Genomic DNA, 20786 nt, shown 5'->3' with positions numbered 1-20786 from the left:
CGCACGGCCACCTCTGGGCACCTCTGGCTCTGTCCTCCAGGGGTGGTCCTCCCCCCCTCCCCGCACCCTCCCGTCAGCTGGGATGAGAGGAGAGCTGTGCTTCCATGATGCAGGCCCCGGGGGTGATACCAGGCCTCCACCTGCCCCAGCGCTGCTCCTTTAAGGCCATCTGGGCCCTGCACACCTCTGGGGCCGGGACACTTCCCCTCTCCTTTTACAATGGAAGTTTCAGATCCAAACCTCCCAATCGGCCAGGATGGGGCCACCCAAGGCCATGGAATGGGCTCGGCCTGAGGACCCAGTCAGGCGGCTCCAGCTGATCTCAGGGTGTGAGGAACATACACAGCGGCGACCCCAACCCCCGGGTCTCCTGCCTCTATGGGTGCCTCCGAGTCCTTGTAGGGGCGTCATGATCCCCGGGCCCCACCGCCCTCCCCAGGGCGTGCATTACCTCCCAGCCTTCCTGCTTTTCCCTTTCCAGGTTGCGGATCCTCAGCAGGTTTTTCTCCTGTGCCGTCAGCTTCCTCGGGTCGGGACAGACGGACGGCTCGTCACTGGCTGCTCCCACAGACTGGCTCTGGGTCTGTCCCAGCTGCTTCTCAAGCTCTCGAACCTGAGGGGGGTGAGACTCGCTGTTCCACGGCCGGTCTGCCGTCAGACTCGACTGCTCGGAGGGCCACCCTGAGGGGTGACGGGGACCCCACCAGGCAGAGGACACCGCAGTTCCAGATGGATGTGGAAGCCCCAGAGGAGGGGGGCTGCGGAGGGGAGGGATCTGACGTGGCACCTTGAGCAAAACAAGAGAAGACACTAGAGAGGGTCAGCTTGGAAATGAGAAGCATCAAAGTCAATGAGAAAGATCGCCCCGTCTCCGAGGGCCTTGAGGCCGAGAAGCAGATGTGTCGCCCCAAGAACCCGGGAGGGAGAGGACAGAGGACCTCAGCTAGAAGAACTCTGACAGACAGACCACCCAAGACGTGCGTGGCGTGCTCCTCAGGCGGCCCGGGGTGCTGGCCGCGCGCGAGAGATGCCGCAGAGGGAGGGCAGGGATGGGAGGCTCAGAGGCCGGCTCAGAGCCTCACTGAACTTCTCTGAATCTCAGGTCTCTCGTCTGTGACATGGCCCTACGGGTATACCCTGAGCTTGTCTGAGCCCGGGAACCCCCAGGATGCTCCTTGGAAGGACAAATCCTGGGGCCCACTCCAGACCAACACGTCAGAGCGCCAGGGGCAGGGCCTGTGGGACCTGCGTGGAAAACAAGTGCTTTGGGAAATCCTACGGTGGCCCAGGGGCAGCCCTCAGCACTGGTCCAGCTCTGCTAGGCTCTCGGCAAGTGGCAGGCGGGTGGCTTATCACCCTGGGGTTGGAGTGGGTAATTCCCAGGGTCCTTCTAACCCTGGTTCCCCTGTCGACATAACATAAATGATGGAACAAAGTTGGGTTAACCTGAGCAGGTGGGGGCGGGCTGGTGCGGGGTGGGGGGGGCAGCAAAATTCACCAGACTCACTGGCAAAGGGTAGCAGTGAGGCCGTGAAAGCGCATGTCAATGCCCTCGTGTGGCGTTGTGCGGTGATTCCATTGAGGATTAAGGAACACAGGCCTACTTTTAAAAGTTTATTTACGCAACTTAACAACAACAATGATGGCTGTGTGGAGTGCTTATAATGTCCAAGCACTGTGCTTTACAAATGTTATTTCACTGAACCCCCAACAACCCATGAGAAAAGGACTGTCGCCCCCGTTTTACAGGTGGGGAGACTGAGGCACAGAGAAGTGATTTGCCCAAGGTCACAGAACTTGTAGACCAGCGGCTCCGGCCACACCCAGACCCGAGTCTCTTGAACCCCCAGGTCCCACACTGGTCACTAGTTATAGTTTTCTGAGGGCCTTTCCCTCCTCGGGTTGGTTTCAAGGATCCCACAGGAGCCCCCCGAGGGTAAAAGCCACCCAGAGCTGTGACCCCGAAGTCCCTGGGATGAGGGCCAAGTGCTCGGCAGCTGTGGTAGTTATACACCGACTGGTGTTTCTTGGTTTGAAGGCAAAAAAGAGGAAATTAAGCACAGTTAACCTCGGTCCAGCGCTTCCTCGGGCCTGGCGCTGTGCTGAACACGTTACACACCCCGGCTCCTCAGTCCTCCCAACAGCCCGGTGGGGGAGGTACTAGCAGAGTCCAGTGTTTGCAGATGAGGAAACTGGGCACAGAGAGGGGGAGTAACTTGCCCGAGGCCACACAGCTGGTGAGGGGAGAGCTGGGATTTGATCCAAGCAGTCGGACTCCCCCTGCTCTGAGCCTCTAGGGAGGCTCTGAATGTTGAGAACGGAAAGAGGGAGACGAGGCTGTTTTTACTGGGTATTAAAACTTTCAAAAGTCTACGAGCATCTGGACAAAACTGGGAAAAGCCTACAAGCACACCAGTCACGCAAGTTTACACGAACTGGGGGGGAACATGCCTGGAGTCGAATAAATCAGAGGCCTTGGCTCTGTGAAGCGCCAGTGCCTGCCACATGGTAACGGTTACATAAATGCCTGCTCACTAAATGACAAATTGAAATCAGGCTGGTTGGGGAGAACGGGAAATGACGGCCCTGCGGGGGGCCTTTTTGGGGGTCCTGTGTCTCTGATGTGGGTCCCTGTGGGTCTTTCGGGGGCATTTCAAGCCCTCTGTCCAGGGCCCGGAGAAGTCTGATGACTCACTCACCTTGCTCTGCAAAACGAGAATCTGTTGAGCCCGACCTCTCCAGGTCCCTGGCGAGGACAGAAGCTGCTGGATGTTCACATCTTCCCCAACCTCGCTGGCCAGCACCTGGAAAGGGCGCGGCCTTCAGTGTGGCCTGGAGAGAGGGCCCCGCCTGTTCGGAGGCAGAGCGGGTGCATGGGGCTCCCAGAAGGCCCGGCCTCTGCCCGCACAGCCTTCCTCCACCCCAGAGGCCAGCTGACCACCTTCCAAGAGCAGCTCTCCCCGGGAAGGCAGCAGGCCCCTCGTCCCCAGCATTTCTTGGCGATGGATGCTTAGAGCAGACAAGGAACTGCTGACAACACCCAGGTGGGGGTCCCTTGCTCATGACGTATTCTGGGATGAGTGAACCACAAAATTGACCAAAACCTGCTTCCTTAGTTTGTTCACCCGTCACCTAGCGCTGAGCTCATTCTGGACGGCCACAGGAAGTGCAGGGCCACAGGGCCACGCCCTCTGTGAAAGCCACTGACACCGGGCCACGTCTGAGGGCGGCGAGGCAGAGGGGCTTATGGATGTCAATCGGGGACGTTTGGCTCCAGAAGGCCCAATGCTGCGGCTGCTGATGGGAGGTGTTCAGGCCTGAGCTGGACACAGCAGGCTCGGCCTGTGCCCGGGCCCCTCTGAAGCCCGTCACGGAAACCTGATCGGGCGCACCGCGTCCCCGCGCTTGTTTCTACAATAGAACACTGTTTTGGAAATCTGAGTCGCTCCAGCAGGACAGACAAATGCCAGAGAATTCACTGTGTAAATAAAAATAAATAATGGAGCCGCTGGGCCTGCCTCCCAAGCCTGAGCAGTTTGCCTTTGAAGGGGGGCCTGGAATACACAAACAACCTATTCATTTTCTAATATTGCAGACGGCAGAGGGCACGAGGCAGGTCTTGGCTTCCAAGTCCAAGGTGGCTTAGGGAGGAGAGGCCCAGGATCCACTGGGGTGCACAGGGCACAAGGCAGGTTGTAAGGGCTCTCCCTGGGTGGACAGCACTGTCCTCCTCGCTCCGGGGCTGGGAGGGCTCCACCCGGGCATGCGGGCAGGGCTCCCCGGGCAGCCAGCAACCCCCCTCGCCAAATGGTTCTGTTTCCAGGGCTGGTGGAAGGAAGTTACTGGATCTGGAGCCTGACCCAGAGCGAGCAGCATGGTGCCCACGGGGCCAAGCCCTCGCTCGTCCTGAATGGAACCCATTGTCCCCGTCATGCCCCTTCCCGATGCCGGCCCCGGCCAAGCGGGCCTGAGCCTGGCTCTGAGGTACCTTCTGGGCCATCCGGAGGTCCTGCTTCAGAGACTGGACCTGGTTGCGGAGGTCACTCGTCTTCAGGTTTGCGGTCGCCAGCCTGTCCTGCAAGGCCTTCAGCTCCGGGGTCTCCGGCTGGTGGGGGAGACAGGATGGAGAGCCTAAGGCCCTAAGCCGTGGTAATAACCAGAGCCCCCGTTATCCGAGCACGTGCCGGGGGCCCTGCCCAGTGCTCAGCGAGGAGCCTCTCATTTCATCCTCACCAGCCCCTGTGAGGAAGGTTCCGCGGTCAGCCCCTTAGAGCTGCCAGGCGGAGGCTGGTGGGGGGTAAGCCCCCTGGGCTTGGGCACCTGGTTGGGAGAGAGGGAGGTGGATGTGAGTCCGGTCAGCCCAACTCTGGGGGCTGAGCCCTTTGTTCTGAGGGTTGCACGTGCATGCACACACGCGCACACACACACACATACAGACACACACACAGAGACATACACATACAGACACACACAGTGGCCACAGAGGGGGAGTCACACTTCCAGGCTGTGCACTCTCTCTGCTGTGCTCAGAGACCAGCCTCACAGCTCATCCATCTTCACTCGGAACAGAGAGGGAACCGGTTCCTTTGCAGGAGGGCCACTGCCATGGAAACGTGGGGCCTCCCTCTCCTGGAACCCCCAGCCGGGCCTGGGTCCCTTTCCTGGCACTGAGCTCGCCGAACAGAAATAAGGACCCCGTTTAAATCCCCAAACGCTCCGTTCCCGTGGCGTGAAGAGCTGTGGCAGCCATGAAAACTCTGCCTCCTGGAACTCTTAGCAACGTTTTTTGTTTTTTTTAAATAATGTCTGATTTCAACTATTAAATGTAAAATTTTCTCCAATGTGCTGCCCACTTCTCTGTCTTCAGTAGAAGTTCCCGAGACCCGCAGAAGTTCAGCATGAAAGGTACTCCCAGTTCAGCCCATTCACACCCCTACCCTAGGTGATGAGAGTAAGGTCCAGAGAGGGGAAGTAACTTGTCGTGGGGTGCACAGAGGGTTGGGGGTGCCAGAGGTGGGATCAGAAGCCTGCTCCTCCCCCTGCACCAGCCGACTCGCCCACGTAAGCCGTTGCTGATGCCCAGGCACCGTGGCAGCAGGAGTGCTGGCTGGTGGGCTGGGCATCCCGCCAGCCATGGCACAGACCGCCTGCTCCTGTCCCAACAGGCCAGGGGGGCCGCACTTCTGGGAAGCAGGACGGGGACTGCAGTGGCTTTCTGAGCCTCCCTTAGCGGACACAACAAAATCTCCAGTGTCAACGCCCGCGGGAAAGGCAGATCCGAGGAGCCTGGGTCTGGGGAGCGTCGTGGACCCCCCAAGGCTCTGGGTAGCCCAGCGGAAAAGCCCCGCCGCACCAGGTTTCCTCATGATGGAGTGGGTATAAAACACTACTCCCCGGTCCTGCTCCCACAGCACCACCTCGAGGCCAAACGGAGTGACCGACGTGAACAGTTCTGCAAGCTGGGAACTTACACAAAACCCAAGGGCGTCCTTTTTTTAATCTTTTTTTTTTACGTGTCCCCCCTCCCCCCCAATCTGGCTCCCTGCCATCCCTTCTCATGGCTGTTGGGCACTGTCTTCTCCCAGCTACTCTGCTGCTTTGACTCTGCCTTGGGAAGCAACACCCCCTGCCGGTCAGATCTCCGGTGCCAGGAGCCCCGCGGGCCCTGCTGGGCGGTGAGCTGCTCAGAGCACGGGGAGCAGGCAGAGAGCACCTGCATCTAGAACCCAGGCCATGACGTCTCTCCAGCCCATTTCCTCATCTGTAAGATGGGGGTGTGTCACCAGCCTCTGGGGCCGGTGAAGTGATGATAGGATCACACAGGTAAAGGGCACTGCCTGGGGCAGATTCTGCCAGAGGGCGATGCCGGGGCCCTAGCCCGACTGGGCCGGGCAGCTGGTAAAGGGGGCTGAGGGCCAGGCTGGGCCCACTTGCAGGTGCAGCCGGCAGCCCTCTGCTCTGCCCGGCCCAGTCCTCCTGTCCCGGCAGCTGGGCCAACCCCACCTCCTGCCGTTTCAAAGCTGTGTCCGCCCAGAGTGAAAGTCCACAGGCTCTGAGGGGACGTGGGTAGGGCTGTTTCCTTGGAGGGGATAAGTGAAGCCCAGCCCCCAGGGAGCCGGCAGCACCAATGACGCTCACACCACTGCCTCCTGCAGCCCCAGCCGAGGGAGGGCCGCCTGCTCCACTCTCAACAGTCTACTGGGGGTGAGGGGAAGGCACTGCCTTGGTTCTCTCTCTGGTCAGAAGATGCCTAGGAAAACCACAGGGCACTGATGAATTGAGACGGGCAGCCCATCACCTGCTCCTCCATCAGAAACCGTCCAGGCCCCCTGCAGCCACCCCAGCTGCCATTCGAGGCCCCCTCCATGGGGACCCCCACCCCCAGCTTCCTTTGGCTCACACTCCCTTTTCCCCCTCAGGGGCCCTGGGCTGCAGGCCAAGGTGATCCAGCTGACAGACACCAGCTAGCAAACATGATAGAAATACCGATGCTTCCCGGCCTCTGAGCCTGGGCTTGCCTGTTGGAGGCCCCGCCCCCACCCTCTTCTCCAGCAGGGCCCCCCTCAGGAACCCTCCTTCATGCCACCTCCCAGCCATCTCAGACGAGGGGTACCCTCCCTCTGTGACCTCAGAGCCCAGCCCCTCTAGAAGGCCCTGCCCCCTCCTTCCTCAGGAGGCACATCCACCCGGGACCCCCAGGGGCCGGTGCTGCACTCGGAGGACTGAGCTCTCCCGGGACGGGCGTGAAGCCACTCGGTCCTGAGTGGTGGAGAGCTGGGGCGGAGGGGCTGGGACAGGAGCTCTGAACTGGGCGTCCCGAGGCTGGGACCTGGGTCACCAGCTGGCTGCTTCCCAGGGGAATGTCCGGGGAGGCCTCTGGGATGCTCTCAAGACTCCAGGAAAGAGAATTCTCACAAAATAAACCGCCCCCTCCAAGCAGGGCTCCATGGGCAGCAGTGAGCCCCTGTCCCCGGGGGTGACGCAGAGGTGGGATGTCGCCCCAGTGAGGATGCTGTACAGGGTGCTGGGCTGAGAGTGGGCGACCGGTGGGATCAGGCCCTCCCCTCTGGTCCTGAAATCCTAGGCTTCCAGGTCCTCGGGCCCCTCCCGAGGCCCTCTCTGCGTTAGGCCCCCCTGGCCTCCACTGGGGCATCCCTGGGGGGGAGTTGTGGCCCCCCAATGGCTGCTGTGCAGATGCTGCGATGGTGGCACCGCTCCCCAGGGGGGTGGAGGTGGACCCGGGACAGAGGCACAGAGGAAGATGCATACCAAGGCTCCGTCTCCCGGCTGGGCCCTCGGCGGCTTAGCTCCCGCGTCGGTGGCCCCCTTGGCTGGCAGCCTGGCCAGGGCCGTCTGCAGCTGGAAAAGCAAGCCCCACACTTAATCTTTCATTCTGCTCAGCAATTGCGGCGCCGAGTAAAGCAGCCAAGGCCGCTCTTGGGTGCGTGGCTGCCGACCTCCGTGGTTGCCTTTGGGCGCACCTGGGGGTCTTTGGTGGCGAACGCTCATCCACCACATGCCCTGGGAGAGGGTCCCATGGACGGTCCGCCCTCTCCCCAGCCGCACAGAGCTGCAGCCCTGGGAGTCACTGACAACTTAAGAAGAAGAACGCTGCAGCCAGGGCCTGTGCCCGGGAGCCCTAACAGCCGTCTGGGAGGGGTAAGGAAAGACGGACTTCATGGTTCAGACGAGGAGACGCTGAGGACCCGCTGCCTGGGCCCATGGCCAAGACCATCACCACATACAGACAGGCCACCAGCCAGCCCATCCCTGGCTCCCCCACTGCTCCTCACACAAAGCCCACGCCCTGCCTAACAAGGCTGGGCATGGCCCACCCCCACCTCTCTCACCTCATCCTCTTCCCCTCCCCGGCCACACGGGTCTCCTCCCAGACCTTCTTCCCCACTCAGGGCCCCGCACCTGCGGGCACCTGGCATGGATCCCCGTTAACGCACCTCTCCCCTCTCATCCTCCAGGGACCCACCGGGCACGGTCCCTCCTGTAAGAGGCCCTGGGTGCTGGTCTATCTCCCTACAGTCTCCCCGGGGCCTGGCACAGAGCCCGAGACGGGTCTCAGAACTGTGTTATGGAAGAAAGAAGCTCCAGGTCCGTGCCAGGCACAGTGACGGGGAGGACGCTGCGGAGCCACAGAACTGGACTTGAAATCGGGCACCACCACCTGCTGTGCGACTCCAGGAAGTCGCGTAGCCTCTTCCAGCCTCGGCTCCTGCCGTGTGAGGAGAGGCTGGTGGGTGCTCCCTGGCACATGGATTCTGTCCCGGCTCCTACGGGAGCATGGACTGCCTGGGCTGTGCCCTCGCCCCGCTGGAGGGCCCTGGGATGAGCTGCGGGGGGGGGGGGGCGGGGGGCAACAGAAAGAGGAAGGGGGCGTAAGTGAGACTGATTGGTAGCACACTCCTGGCTTGAACTTCCAATTCGCCAGGATCCCTGTTAACACATCTAACAAACGTGCATCCAGTGCTCACTCCATGCTGGGTCCTGCTCTAACGCTCTGCAACGTGAAGTCATTCACTCTCAGGAAACCGTAGGGGAGCCCTGTCCCTACTGCCATGTGACAGACGGGAGGGGGGGGACCACCTCGCTCGGTGTCACAAAGCGAGTCAGCGACAGAGCTGAGGTTCCCACCCAGGCGGCCAGGCTCCAGGCCGCGTCCTGACCTCTGTGCGCTGCCTCTCCGTGACCCCTGTCCCCCTCGCTTCCCGACACACTCCCCCTCTCAGGATGCGACAGACTGAGGAGCTCGCTGCTACCACGGACCCACCAGCCCTTCAGAAGGAGCCACAGCCCCCAAGTGCGGCTCCCTCTGTGGAGGGGCGGCCCGGGGTGCTGGGGCCCCGGCAGAGACGGGGATGAGCAAGGCGCCTCACTTCCTGCTCCAGCTCCCGGACGCGATTGCTCAGCTGCTTCACTCTGGTCTTCGCGCCCTCGGACTCCGCCATCAGCACCCGGTTCCTCTTGGACAGCTCGACGATCTTGCTGGCGATCGCATCCCCAGCCACACCGGCTGACCCTTGCGGGGAAGGAAGAGAGGGTGGGGTCAGTGAAAGACACAGGCCCACACAGCACACGCACGCTCCACTGCCAACCGCCAGGGCTTTGAAAGAGGCTCGGGAGCGTCCCCGCACACCTGGGCGCCTGGGACCCGACCCCAGCAGGCACTGCAGCCAGCGGAGGCTCCGCGCGCCCTAGGAGAATGACGAGTCAGTCGGGAAGTGGAGTGTTAATCCTCCGGGAGAGGGGGTCATCGTGCCGGTCCTCCACGCCCTCCTCGGTGACAGGCTCACACACCCACACCTCCGGCCCGGGACTCGGCTATGCCCCCCAGTGCTGACGCTGGGGTGACAAGGACTGGCTTTGGCCGATGGGACGCTAGCAGACAAGGTGGAGGTGGAGGCTTGAGAAGCCCTTGTCGCTTGGGCCGCCTCCTCAGGAGCAGCACACCCAGGCCAGCTGGCTGGTCCCAGGAAGAGGAAGAGAGACGCACAGAACAAAGCTGACCCGCCCCAGCCCGGCCTGGACCAGCTGGTCCCCAGCCTAACCCCAGAGGTCGGAGCTAAATCAGCGCTTGCTGCTGAGTGCTGCTGAGGCGATGTGGTTGTTTGTTACACAGGATTTGGTGGTAACACCTAATAATACAGATGCACGTGTCCATTCAGTCAAAACTGAGTGAGTTTCTACCAAGTGTCGAACGCTCGTGGCGTTAGGGACTCAATGGTGAATGAAAAAGATTTTTATAGATCATAAAAAACCAGCATAAATATGCATTCCAATACCCGGGAGGAATGAGTGCTACTGACGCTGGGCAAGGGGGTGAGAGTGATGGGGTGATGCTGCTCTAGGGACGGTTGGGAAAGGCCTCTCTGAGGAGGCAACGTGTGGACAGAGACCTGGCTGGATGAAGTGAGAGACGGGTCAGGCAGAAGGGTGTTCTCGGCGGAGGAACTAGCAAGTGCAAAGGTCCGGAGGCAGGAAAGTGCGTGGAGTGTCTGAGGAAGCAGCCGGGTGGCCGCGGGCAGGGGCAGGAGGCCGCAGAAGGGGTGGCTGGAGGGATGCCACGGAGGAGGCCGCATGGTTCGGGGCCTAGCGAGGGCAGGCGGTGGAGCCACCGCTTCTCGGCAGCCTTGCGCCAGGGCAGGCCGCCCTGCACGTCTGAGCCCCGAGCCAGGATGCGTGTTTCTGCTCTCGCAACACTGAGCCCGGTCTCCGGTGTTCTGTTTTAGACAGAAACGGCCGGAGCACGCAGGGAGGCGCAGTAGAACCCCAAGGGCCGTCAGGGTGCCAAAGCCCCTGGCTGTTGCATTTGGAACTGGTCCTCTGGGTGTCCCCACCCTCTAAGGCATTTAAGATCAAAGGCCGGGAGGGACGCTCTGGCAGGTGTCCGGCGAGGCCCGCTGCTCTCTGCCATTGGTGACACGGCCTTTGTGGTTTATTGGTCAGCCACCTGGGGATTGCTCATCGGGCACACAGGGAGCGGGGGCCAAGGTCTAGCTCATAACCACAGAGCCAACGTCCAGCCCACGCCCACAGGGCTAAGGTCAATCTTACGTACACCCACAAAGCCACGGTCCCCACCAGACCCATGGGGCAAGGTCTCCACCAACACAGCCAAGGTCCAGCCTGGACCTGAAGGGCCCCCGTCCATTCTAGGCCGTGCTGGGTCCTAGGAAATCCCGGGGAACAGCTGGCTTCCCCGGCTCGCCCACCTCTCTGGAGCAGCAGTGCGAGTCGAGTAAATGCCTGCTACCGCTGGGGCGTTTCCACGTCCAAGATTCAACGTCGGGGCCAGAGCACCCACAGGAAATGGGCCCTGCTGGCCCAGGGAATACACAGCGAGCGAGCACCATGCAGAACCCTCACCAGGAGTCCCGGCTGAGCCCCAGTCCTTCTATCCTTGCCGCTCTCCCCCTCCCACTTCCCGTGCTGGCCTCCGGGCCTGCCCTCCCTCCCCTCACCCTCATTTCCAGGACTCCTCTGGACAAGCCCGACCACAGCGGACCCTCAGCACTCTCCTCGGGCCCCTGCCGCCTGGAACCCGCTGTTGGCCCATCGCAGCGATGGCGGAGCTACCTGTGAAGGCGAACCTGTCCTCTTCCAGCTTCTTCTTCAGGTGTTTGATCTCAAAGTCCCTTTCCTTCAGCAGCTTGTACAACCGCCCATTCTCGTCCACGGTTTCCCTGAGCTGGTGGCGAAGCTGTTCGATCTCATCTTCCAGCACCCTGCAAGGCACAGGCAGCGTTACGGCCCCGCCCAGGTCTGTCAGGCCCCGCTGGGCACCAGGTGGTGATGAGAACTGGTCTGAACAAAGTAGGACGGGGAAATTAGGGGACCCTCAGTGAGCGGATGTTAACAGACTGGTTTCAAAATCGAGACTCGGTGCACACGAGCCACACGCACATGCGCGCACACACGTGAGAGGAGAAAGAAATCTGAATAACATGGTTTACTACGGATTCAACGGAGCAGGACATAACACCTCCGCTCAGAGAATTCATCTTCCTCTTAAGCATCCATGGAACGTGTACAAAGGCAATCTTGGCAAATGCCAAATAATGGGCATGGCTCTACAGACCGTTTTCCTTCATGGCAATTGACTAAAATTAAAAATCAACACTAGAAAAAACAAAACGGCAAACCTATCGTATGTCTGGAACTAAAAAAACAAAAACAAAACAAAACCCACTCCTAAATTAGGTGTGGATTAAGAAGAAATCCTAAATGCATTATCCAGCATTTCGAATGGACGGACTGCAGAAGTGATAAATATCACAACTTGTGAAAGGCAGATAAAGTGATGCTTAGAAGGGGATTTACAGTCTTCATGGCACACACATGCTAGAAGACCAGACAGAATTTGTCTAAGCCTTACGTTGAGGCTGCGTCTCCAGGTTTTCGGTAAACCTGACAGAGAATCGGGTGGTTGGTTGGTTTTGTGTGTTATAAATTGTCTGCAAGGCCATTTATAATGGAGCGTCTGCGATCACTTCCATTGTTACAAATGGGACAGGCTCCCTAGCGACAGCTGCTCAGAAAGGAAATCCGTTATAGAAGTTAAAGGTTATAGAAATTATTGCTGTTGCTGTTAATCCGACAGTGGCTCAAGTCTCCCTCGATTCCAGGTTCCTGATTTGGGGAAAGGTCATTTGCCAATAGCTCTGGGGTTAACTTGGAGCTAATATTTAAGAGCCATATGAAGTTTCAATTACCGGGAGGTCTTCTATTTTTTATCAACTAGAATTTTTAGTAGAACATTTTGAAAATTGAGAAACCATAAACAGTAGAATTTGAAGATGGAGAAAAAAGGATCCTGGGTGAAGCCAGAAGCAAAGAGGCAGCTCAACAACTGCAGTGATTTTTATGAAAAATGACAAACAGAGAATTTTGTGTCAATACAGACTCCTGTATAGACCAACATGCATCCGTGGGACGTCGAATTCGGAGCAGAGTGAGAAAGTTATGGACTCTCTTCGACTTTTCCACCAACTGTAAAATCGAAAGGAACCCGCCCAGACCTTCTTCAGGACAGCCAGCTTTCTGTGATGCTAGGCCAGGAAAGGGACACTGCCCGGGGGAACAATCCCAGGTGGGAATGGGAGCGATGACTGTCGATGAACCGATGAACCATGAGAATTAGCCAACCAGCTCCTCAGAAACCCAGACCCAGTTTCCATGAGAAACGACGTAAGAAAATCCAAGTGAATAGACTACACCCTGATGAGTTCCAAGATTTCAATTAAACTTTAAGTGGTTTTTAAGTACATTTCCTACCCAATTTTGTCCACAGACCTACCAGACTCTAGGGCAGCGATTCTCAACCTGTGGGTCTCGACCCCTTTGGGGGTCGAACGACCCTTTCACAGGGGTCGCCTAAGACCATCCAGCATATCAGATATTTACATGACGATTCATAACAGTAGCAACATCACAGTTATGAAGTAGCAACGAAAATAATTTTATGGCTGGGTCACAACATGAGGAACTGTATTTAAAGGGCCAGAAGGTTGAGAACCACTGCTCTAGCGTCTTCGATAACAACCTGTGCCAATACCCCTGTGTCTCAACTTAAAAACGCATATGCAGTCAACCTGACGGCCCAACTATCAGCTATCGGTTCTCCCCCGCCTCCCGATCTCTTTGCGGCGGGCGCTCCGGGGAGAGTTCAGACGTGAATTTACCGCCGCTCAAAGCCGCTTTGTGAGTTTTGCTCCCCGGCTTGGAGAAGGCTGAGGCCATCGAAGACCTCCAAGGGCTCTTCCGGGTCATCGTCTCTGCTGTTGAGGCTCAGTTCCTTTTCCTTCTGTTTCTCCATCTGCTTCTGTAGCCGTCTGTGCTGCATCTCCTGCATGGCCTGGAACTGGAGCCGCAAGGTGTCCTGCGAGCCCTCCTCCGCTGCCATCTTGCCCTGGGAGTAGGAAAAGAGACCCGAGCTGAAGCGAACCTCACAAAACGCACATTTCCCATGAGGGCTCAGTACATAGTCAGCGGGTCTGCAGCCCCCAACCCTGGAGTTAGCTGCTTAGCTTTGCATGTGGCCACGTGGAAGTTCAGAAGACCCCCCCCCCTCACCTCAATCCCCTGGAAACCAAAGTTGAGCTGAGCATCCTCCTCTAGCCCTGACTCTGCCCCCCAACTGTGCCTGGCATCAGAATACTCCCCATCAGACTCAACGCTTCCCCCTTCCTGTCCCTAAAACAGTGGTTCTCCACTCTGGCTGAACATTAGAATCTCTCAGGAGCTCCCAAAATATGACTTGGGCACATATTGGACCAATTAAATCCCAATTCCTAGGGATGGGACTCAATCATGACTTTTAAAAAGCTTCAGTAGCCCTGACCGGTTTGGCTCCAGTGGATAGAGCGTCGGCCTACGAGTCTGAAGGGTCCCAGGTTCGATTCAGTCAAGGGCATGTACCTTGGTTGCAGGCACCTCCCTGGTTGGGGGTGTGCCGGAGGCAGCTGATCGATGCTTCTCTCTCATCAAAGAAGCGAACTGTCTATCCCTCTCCCTTCCTCTCTGTAAAATAATCAATAAAATATATATATATATTTTTTAATATATTTTATTGATTTTTTACAGAGAGGAAGGGAGAGAGATAGAGAGTTAGAAACATCGATGAGAGAGAAACATCGATCAGCTGCCTCCCGCACATCTCCCACTGGGGATGTGCCCACAACCCAGGAACATGCCCTTGACCGGAATCGAACCCGGGACCCCTCAGTCCGCAGGCCGACGCTCTATCCACTGAGCCAAACCGGTCTCGGCAATAAAATATATTTTTAATAAATAAATAAAAGCTTCAGTAGATGCCCGTTAACCCCAAACCAAGTCCAAAGGCACCAAAGGCTTTGGGGGATTTGGCCGCAGTCTCTCCTTCCAGCCTGCCTTCCCCTTGATAATGCCACCTCTAGGTCTCCTTGCTCCTACACCTCACAGGAAAAGTCTGGTTAGCCTAAATTCACAACAGAGTCCAACTTACTGTTTCTGTAAAGGACCGGATGGTAAATATTCTAAGCTTTGCGGGCCAGAGGGCTCTGTTGCCGCTACTGTGTTGTGCCAGTGCAGTGAAAAGCAACCACAGACAAGACCTGAGTGGGCGGGTGTGGCTGTGTTCCAATAAAACTTTATTACGAAAATAGGCAGTGGTCTGGATTTGATCTGTGAGCCTTAGTTTGCCAAGCCCATTTGGAGGAATTTCACCTGAAAAGGTGTCTAGAGATGGAAGAGAAGCGGGGGCTGGCCCTGGAGCGGGAGGACGGGGACAGTGGCGGCCACCAGGTGGCGCAGTTCCCGCTCCACCCGCGCGTGGGGCGCGAGGCCTCCGCAGCAGAGACCAGAAGAGGGCGCTGGAGGTCAGGCGGACCCGAGTTTGCCACCGGCTCGGTGGCTTTGGGCGGGTGACCTACCCTGGGAGCCTCACTAACCCCAGTGCCGCGCGGAAATCAGTGCCCGGAGAGGGAGGAGGCGGAGCGTGAGGATTCCCGGAGCCGAGGAGTCCTCGCTCTGCGTGGGGCGCGCAGGGAGCGTCCGGCCAGTGCCTGCGCGCCGGGCGAGCGTGTGCGCTCCGGCTCCGATCCAAGCCCCCGGGGCTGCGGGCTCCCCCGGCTCCGGCCCCCGCCCTTGCGCACTTCCCCGCACTTACAACGGTCACTCCGCTCCTGCTGTCTGGGGCCACCGCAGCGGGGCCACCTCTTCCGGACGCTGCTCGCGCTGCCCCGGCAACTGTCGCCAGGGAAACCGAGCTACAACGCCCCGTCACGTCACCACGTGGCCCAGAGGGCGCCGGAAGTTCGGAAAGTGACAGCGGCCCGGGGGGCCCCGGGTGCGGCGGTGGGGTAGGTACCGAAGGAGGCGCGGGGGGTTGGGGGCGGGTGTCGGGTGCCGGAGGCTTGAAAGCGGCGGTCCGCTTCTGGGCCACGTGTTCTGAAAGTTTAGTGGACCAGACGTTCTGCGCAGGGTGCACATTCCGCAGTCCTGCCGGGGAGTTGAAAGGGGGACGGCCCCACCTTGAATGTCTTTGAAAAATGTGAAAAAATGTGGGGGAAAGGTCATGTTGTGACGGTGAGTGAAGAAAGTGGACGATCCCACCTTGAATGTCTTTGAAAAATGTGAAAAAATGTGGGGGAAAGGTCATGTTGTGGGAAAGGCCATGTTGTGACGGTGAGTGAAGCAAGTGGCCGACCCCACCTTGACTGTCTTTGAAAAGTGTGGGGGAAAGGTCATGCCCTGAGGGTGAGCTATTGCTCAGGTTGTGTTTTTTAAAATGGGGCCCAGAAGCAGGACTGGGAGAGACGCATAGAAATAGTGAGAAAGAGTTATTTCATGTTGGTGTTGGAACTGCAGTGCTGTGGTCATGTTTGCACTTCAGAGGAGTTTAAATATAACGAACGTGGTTTATTTTCATAGTAAAAAACTCTTGTGGTTTTTTGTTTTTAAAGGCACTTCCCAATTGAAGTCACTACTATATTCAAGGCCATCTGAGGGTGGGAGACAAATTTCTAGGAGAGAAGATCTGAGGAGGCTTTCTGAATATATACCCAGGCCTTTATAATGTGAAAATCTTCAACTATCTCATTTTTTCCCTTCTTTTCCACCTCATAGACATGCACAAAGATGCAGCACCAGACCACTCGAGCACAGTGTCACAACCAGAATGCTGACATTGACACAATGCACCTGTCTTACTCAGATTTCCCCGTCTAACGGGTATTCGAGTGTGTGCATATTTAGTTCCATACAGTTTTATCACACATGTCAGTTTGATCGCCAAAGTGAAGAGAAGGCACTGAACACTTAAATCACAAGGATCCCCCCTGTTGGGCTTTTAAAGCCACACCCACTTCCCTCCCCTCCCCACCTCCTTCACCAAGTCCCTAACCCCTGGTGATTGCTAATCTGTTCTCAGTTTCTAAAATTTTGTCATTTCAAAAATGTTTTGTGAGTGGAATAATATAGCGTGTAACCTTTTGGGATTGACTCCCCCCACCCCCCACCCCCCACCCCCGCCAGGATAATTCTCTGGAGGTTTATTCAAGTTGTTGTATCAATTATTTGTTTCTTTTTATTGCTGAGCAGTTTTCCATAGTATGGATATGCCCAGGTTTGTCTAACCTTTCACCCATAGAAGTACTTCTGGGCTGTTTCCAGTTGAGGGCTATTACAAATAAAGCTGATATGAACACTCATATACAGGTTTCTGTGTGAACCTACGTTTTCCTTTTTCTGGGATGCCCAGGAGTACAGTTGTATGGTAATCACATGTTTAGTTTTACAAAAAAAGCAAAAACAAAACAGCCAACCTGGTCTGTAAGAGTGGCTGTACCATTTTACATTCCCACCAGCAATGTATGAGCGTTCGTTTCTCCGCATCTTTGCAGTGTTTTTTATTTTAGCCATTCTAATACGTGTGTGGTGACATCTCATTGTGGTCTGACATTCATGATGGATAATGATCCGGAACAGTTTTCTCATTGTGCTTACCTGCGATCTGTATATCCTCTTGGGTGAAATGTCTATTCATGTCTTTTCACCCAATTTCTAATTGTTGAGTTTTGAGAATTCTTTATGTATTCTACATACTAGTCTTTTGTTGGGTATGTGGCTTGCAAATTTCTTCCCAGTCTGTAGCTTGTCTTTTAATTCTCTTTGCATGGACTTCACGGAACAACTTTTTACATTTTTATTAGGTCCAATTGATCAGTTTCTTCCTTTTTTGGTGTCAAGTGTAAAAACTCCTTGCCTAGCCTTGGATCCCAAAGACTTCCTTGTAATTTTCTAAAAGTGCCAGCATTTTATGTTCATGATTTATTTTTATGTGACTTTTGCATAAGGTGTGAGATTTAAGTCAAGTTTTTGTTTTGTTTTGTTTTGTTGTCTATGGATGCCCAGCACCATCTCTTGAAAGATATCCTTCCTCCATTGGATTGCTTTTGAACCTTTGTCAAAAATCAGTTGAGCAGCCCGGCTGGTGTGGCTCAGTGGTTGAGCTCCGACCAGGGGCATGCAGAAGGTCACAGTTCTGTTCTCCGTCAGAGCACATCCCAGGTTTCAGGCTCAACCCCCAGTAGGGGGTGTGCAGGAGGCAGTCAATCAATGATTCTCTCTCACCATTGATGTTTCTATCTTCTCTCCCTCTCCCTTCCTCTCTGAAATCAATAAAATACATATTTTTTAAAAAATCAGTTGAGCAAACTCAACAACAGCAACAAAAAAACAATTGGAACCGGGCAAAGGACTTGAATAAACATTTCTCCAGTGAAGATACGCAAATGGCCAATAAGCGCATGAAAAGATGCTCAACATCACTAGCGATTAAGGAAATGCAAATCAAACCCACAATGAGCCAGGCCGGCGTGGCTCAGTGGTTGAGGGTTGACCTATGAACCAGGAGGTAACAGTTCGATTCCTGGCCAGGGCACTTGCCCAGTTGCAGCTTGATCCCTAGTGGGGGGCATGCAGGAGGCAGCCAATCGATGATTCTCTCATCATTGATGTTTCTGTCTCTCTCTACCTTTCCCTTCCTCTCTGAAATCAATAAAAATATACTTACAAGCCCTAGCCGGTTTGGCTTAGTGGATAGAGCATTGGCCTGTGGGCCAAAGGGTCCCAGGTTCGTTTCTGGGCAAGGGCACATACCTCGTTACAGGCTCCTCCCAGGCCCAGGCCCTAGTAGGGGTGGTGCAGGAGGCAACCAATCCATATGTTTCTCTCACATGGATATTTCTCTCTGTCTTTCCCTGTCTTCCACTCTGTCTATGAATCAATGGAAAAATACCCTCAGGTGAGGAGTAAAAATAAAATAAAATAAAACCCACAAACTCACAATGAAATACCACTCCATATTTAGCTGTTTTGTCTCAAAAAGGAAGTAAGCTTTGCTGCAGCTTAAAGTTGGCTCCATAATCGGATTTGATCCTTGTACCAGGAGTTGTCTCTTGAGGCTAGACCTACGCCAGTCACGGTATCACCCAGAACACTAAGCCACCAGTTTACTTTAGGGGACGATGACCCTTATCCAGAGCCCCTCCCTTCTGGGAATCAGACATGCAAGAAGCCAAGAGTTACCAGAAGGATATTGTGGGTACGGATTCAGAGCAAACAGAGGCAAACTGCCTTGAGATATTTTAAGTCTTATTAAATATGCCTCTTCTTAGCCGGGGGCTCCCGCAGAGATAAAAATTGTTCCCCTTTTCCAGGTTCAAGTTCCCGTGGGCTGGAAGGTGCTGGATACACACAGTCAGTTCTGCCTCTTCAACTCACCAAGGATTTGGGCTTTTGTTGGCCATCAGCATCTCATTTAATACCACTTCAAGTCTTATTTTACCCATGGAGCTATTTTGTCTAAGATGTGTTTGTATATAGTGTATGGTGATCTCATTCATCATATGTTGATTTTGTTAGGAAACTAAATGTTCTGCCAAGACTCATTAGTCTTTATTTAGTTCCAAGAGATCTTTCCGATGGATGAGATCTACCCTGGCTCTGCTTCCGGCTCTCAGCACAATGCACTGGTAATATCATTTATATTTGCCCCAAACTTTCTCAATTTCACTCTTGGTTCAGATCACTCTTGGTCTTTCAAAACACATGGATGGAAATCAGCTGGTCTCAGTGATCATCCTTTTCCCCCTATTGATTAGGTCCCCAGTGCCTTGTGTACTTCCTAGTTTTTCGTTCACCTCCTCCAGTCAAGGCCATTTGTATATGGGAATCTCACCTTCCTTCTTATAACGGCCAAAACAAATATTGGCAGAGGATTTTAATTTATGAAAAAGAAAAAATCTGAGGATAGCCCTGGCTGGTGTGGCTTGGTTGGGCATTATCCCATACACCTAAGGATTGCTGGGTTTGATTCCCAGTCAGGGGACAGGCTTGGGTTGTGGGCTCCATCCCCGGTAGGGGGCATATAGGAGGCAGCTGATTGATGTTCTGCTTTCACATATATTTCCTCTCTTCCTCTCTCCTCCCTTCCTCTCTCTAAAAATCAATTTTTAAAATCTTAAACAACAACAAAAAGACCGAGTTTAAAAAAATTTTGTATATGGGAATTGTATATGGGAATCTCACCTCCGGGCAGTGCTGGGCACAGGGCTCTGGCATCAGCGGCACCGCTGTAGGTAGGTGGCAGAACAGAGGTGAAGGACCTAGGTTTACAGTGTTGGCAACAGGGAGAGGAAAAGGACAAATCTGAATGTTGAGAGACTTTGCTTAGGAAAAACTGGCAGGCCCCGGTGACTGGTTTCATAGTGATAAATGGCAGGAGGAAGGAAAGATGCTTGAGTTTGAGCCCAGAGTGTGACCGTGGGAGCCGGAGGGCATCGCTGACACATGGGTGAGCTAGGAAGGAGCACCAGTGGGGAGGACCCTGAGTGTGGCTGTAGACAAGCTGAGTGTAGGTCATAGGGCTCGAGCCGGAAGGTGAAGAAGCTCAAAATATTCAAAAGGACCTATTCCTGCATTCCTCTGAGAGGGGCACATGGACGCTGGCCTCCACTGTAGACCCATTTCTCGCTACTGAATGTAGGAGACCTGGTAGAAACAGATTCTTTGGCCTCATTTCAGTGACTAAGACTACAGCTAGGATGCCTGGGCCATGCTGGTTCTTTCGTGAACTTGTCCCAGGTAAGTCATTCACTGAGAAAGTGGCAACCCCGTCAAGGCTGGTGCATGTTCCGTTTCTCAAATTTCTCCCTTCTATTTGGAGAACTTTCAAACAGGATCAAGTATATAAATAACTGGCAGTCCCAGTACTTGACACGTGAGAACTTTAAATATCATGTGTGCATTCGGCTTCGTTCTGGCCTAGTATGTTGCCACAGGCTGTATAGATTTAGAAGAGCATTGATCCTAAATTTCAAGTTCCTGTAACTCTCTGAGTAGCATTCCCTCAGGCATGGCCTACTTGTCCAATCCTCTACTCCAAAATTCTGATACAGAAGGGAAGGTCCTTTGAGGGTTTATATAAGTATGGAGTCAAATTCTGATTCTCATCACCAGATGTTACTGTTGCTTGCTAACTAGACATAGGTTAACTGCTTTGGGGACAGCAGGATCCTGAATGTGAAAAAAAACACAAACCTATTTATTCTAATTAATTCAACAAAGACTTGTTGAACACCTATATGGGCCAGGCGCCAGCCAGGTGCTTTGGATGAAAAAAATTAGACTAGTGGAGGAGAGGCACGGAACAAGCCCGCACCAATGCTTCAGTAACACATAACAGGAAGCTGAGGACTCCAACTCTCAGTGACAGATCAGCAGACTGTCGCCTA

At 55.0% G+C, this 20786-nt stretch overlaps 1 protein-coding gene across 1 annotated transcript in view; it reads right to left on the bottom strand.

The window, feature by feature from the left end:
- CCDC13 (coiled-coil domain containing 13) overlaps positions 1–20035 on the bottom strand; it is a 29054-nt gene extending 9019 nt beyond the window's left edge. The window contains exons 1-8 of the mRNA XM_023743688.1: positions 19582–20035; positions 13194–13420; positions 11089–11237; positions 8889–9031; positions 7270–7359; positions 3989–4105; positions 2700–2804; positions 452–613 (exon numbers count right to left, since the gene is read on the bottom strand). Coding sequence (XP_023599456.1) covers positions 452–613; positions 2700–2804; positions 3989–4105; positions 7270–7359; positions 8889–9031; positions 11089–11237; positions 13194–13420; positions 19582–19614 — 1026 coding nt within the window. The 5' untranslated portion in view covers positions 19615–20035. The remainder of the gene's footprint in view (positions 1–451; positions 614–2699; positions 2805–3988; positions 4106–7269; positions 7360–8888; positions 9032–11088; positions 11238–13193; positions 13421–19581) is intronic.
- Positions 20036–20786: the final 751 nt, after the last annotated feature.

This window comes from Myotis lucifugus, unplaced genomic scaffold (genome assembly GCF_000147115.1).
Source record: "Myotis lucifugus unplaced genomic scaffold, Myoluc2.0 scaffold_408, whole genome shotgun sequence".
In the NCBI taxonomy this organism is placed as follows: domain Eukaryota; kingdom Metazoa; phylum Chordata; class Mammalia; order Chiroptera; family Vespertilionidae; genus Myotis; species Myotis lucifugus.
This window is presented reverse-complemented; position numbering and strand designations above follow the sequence as displayed.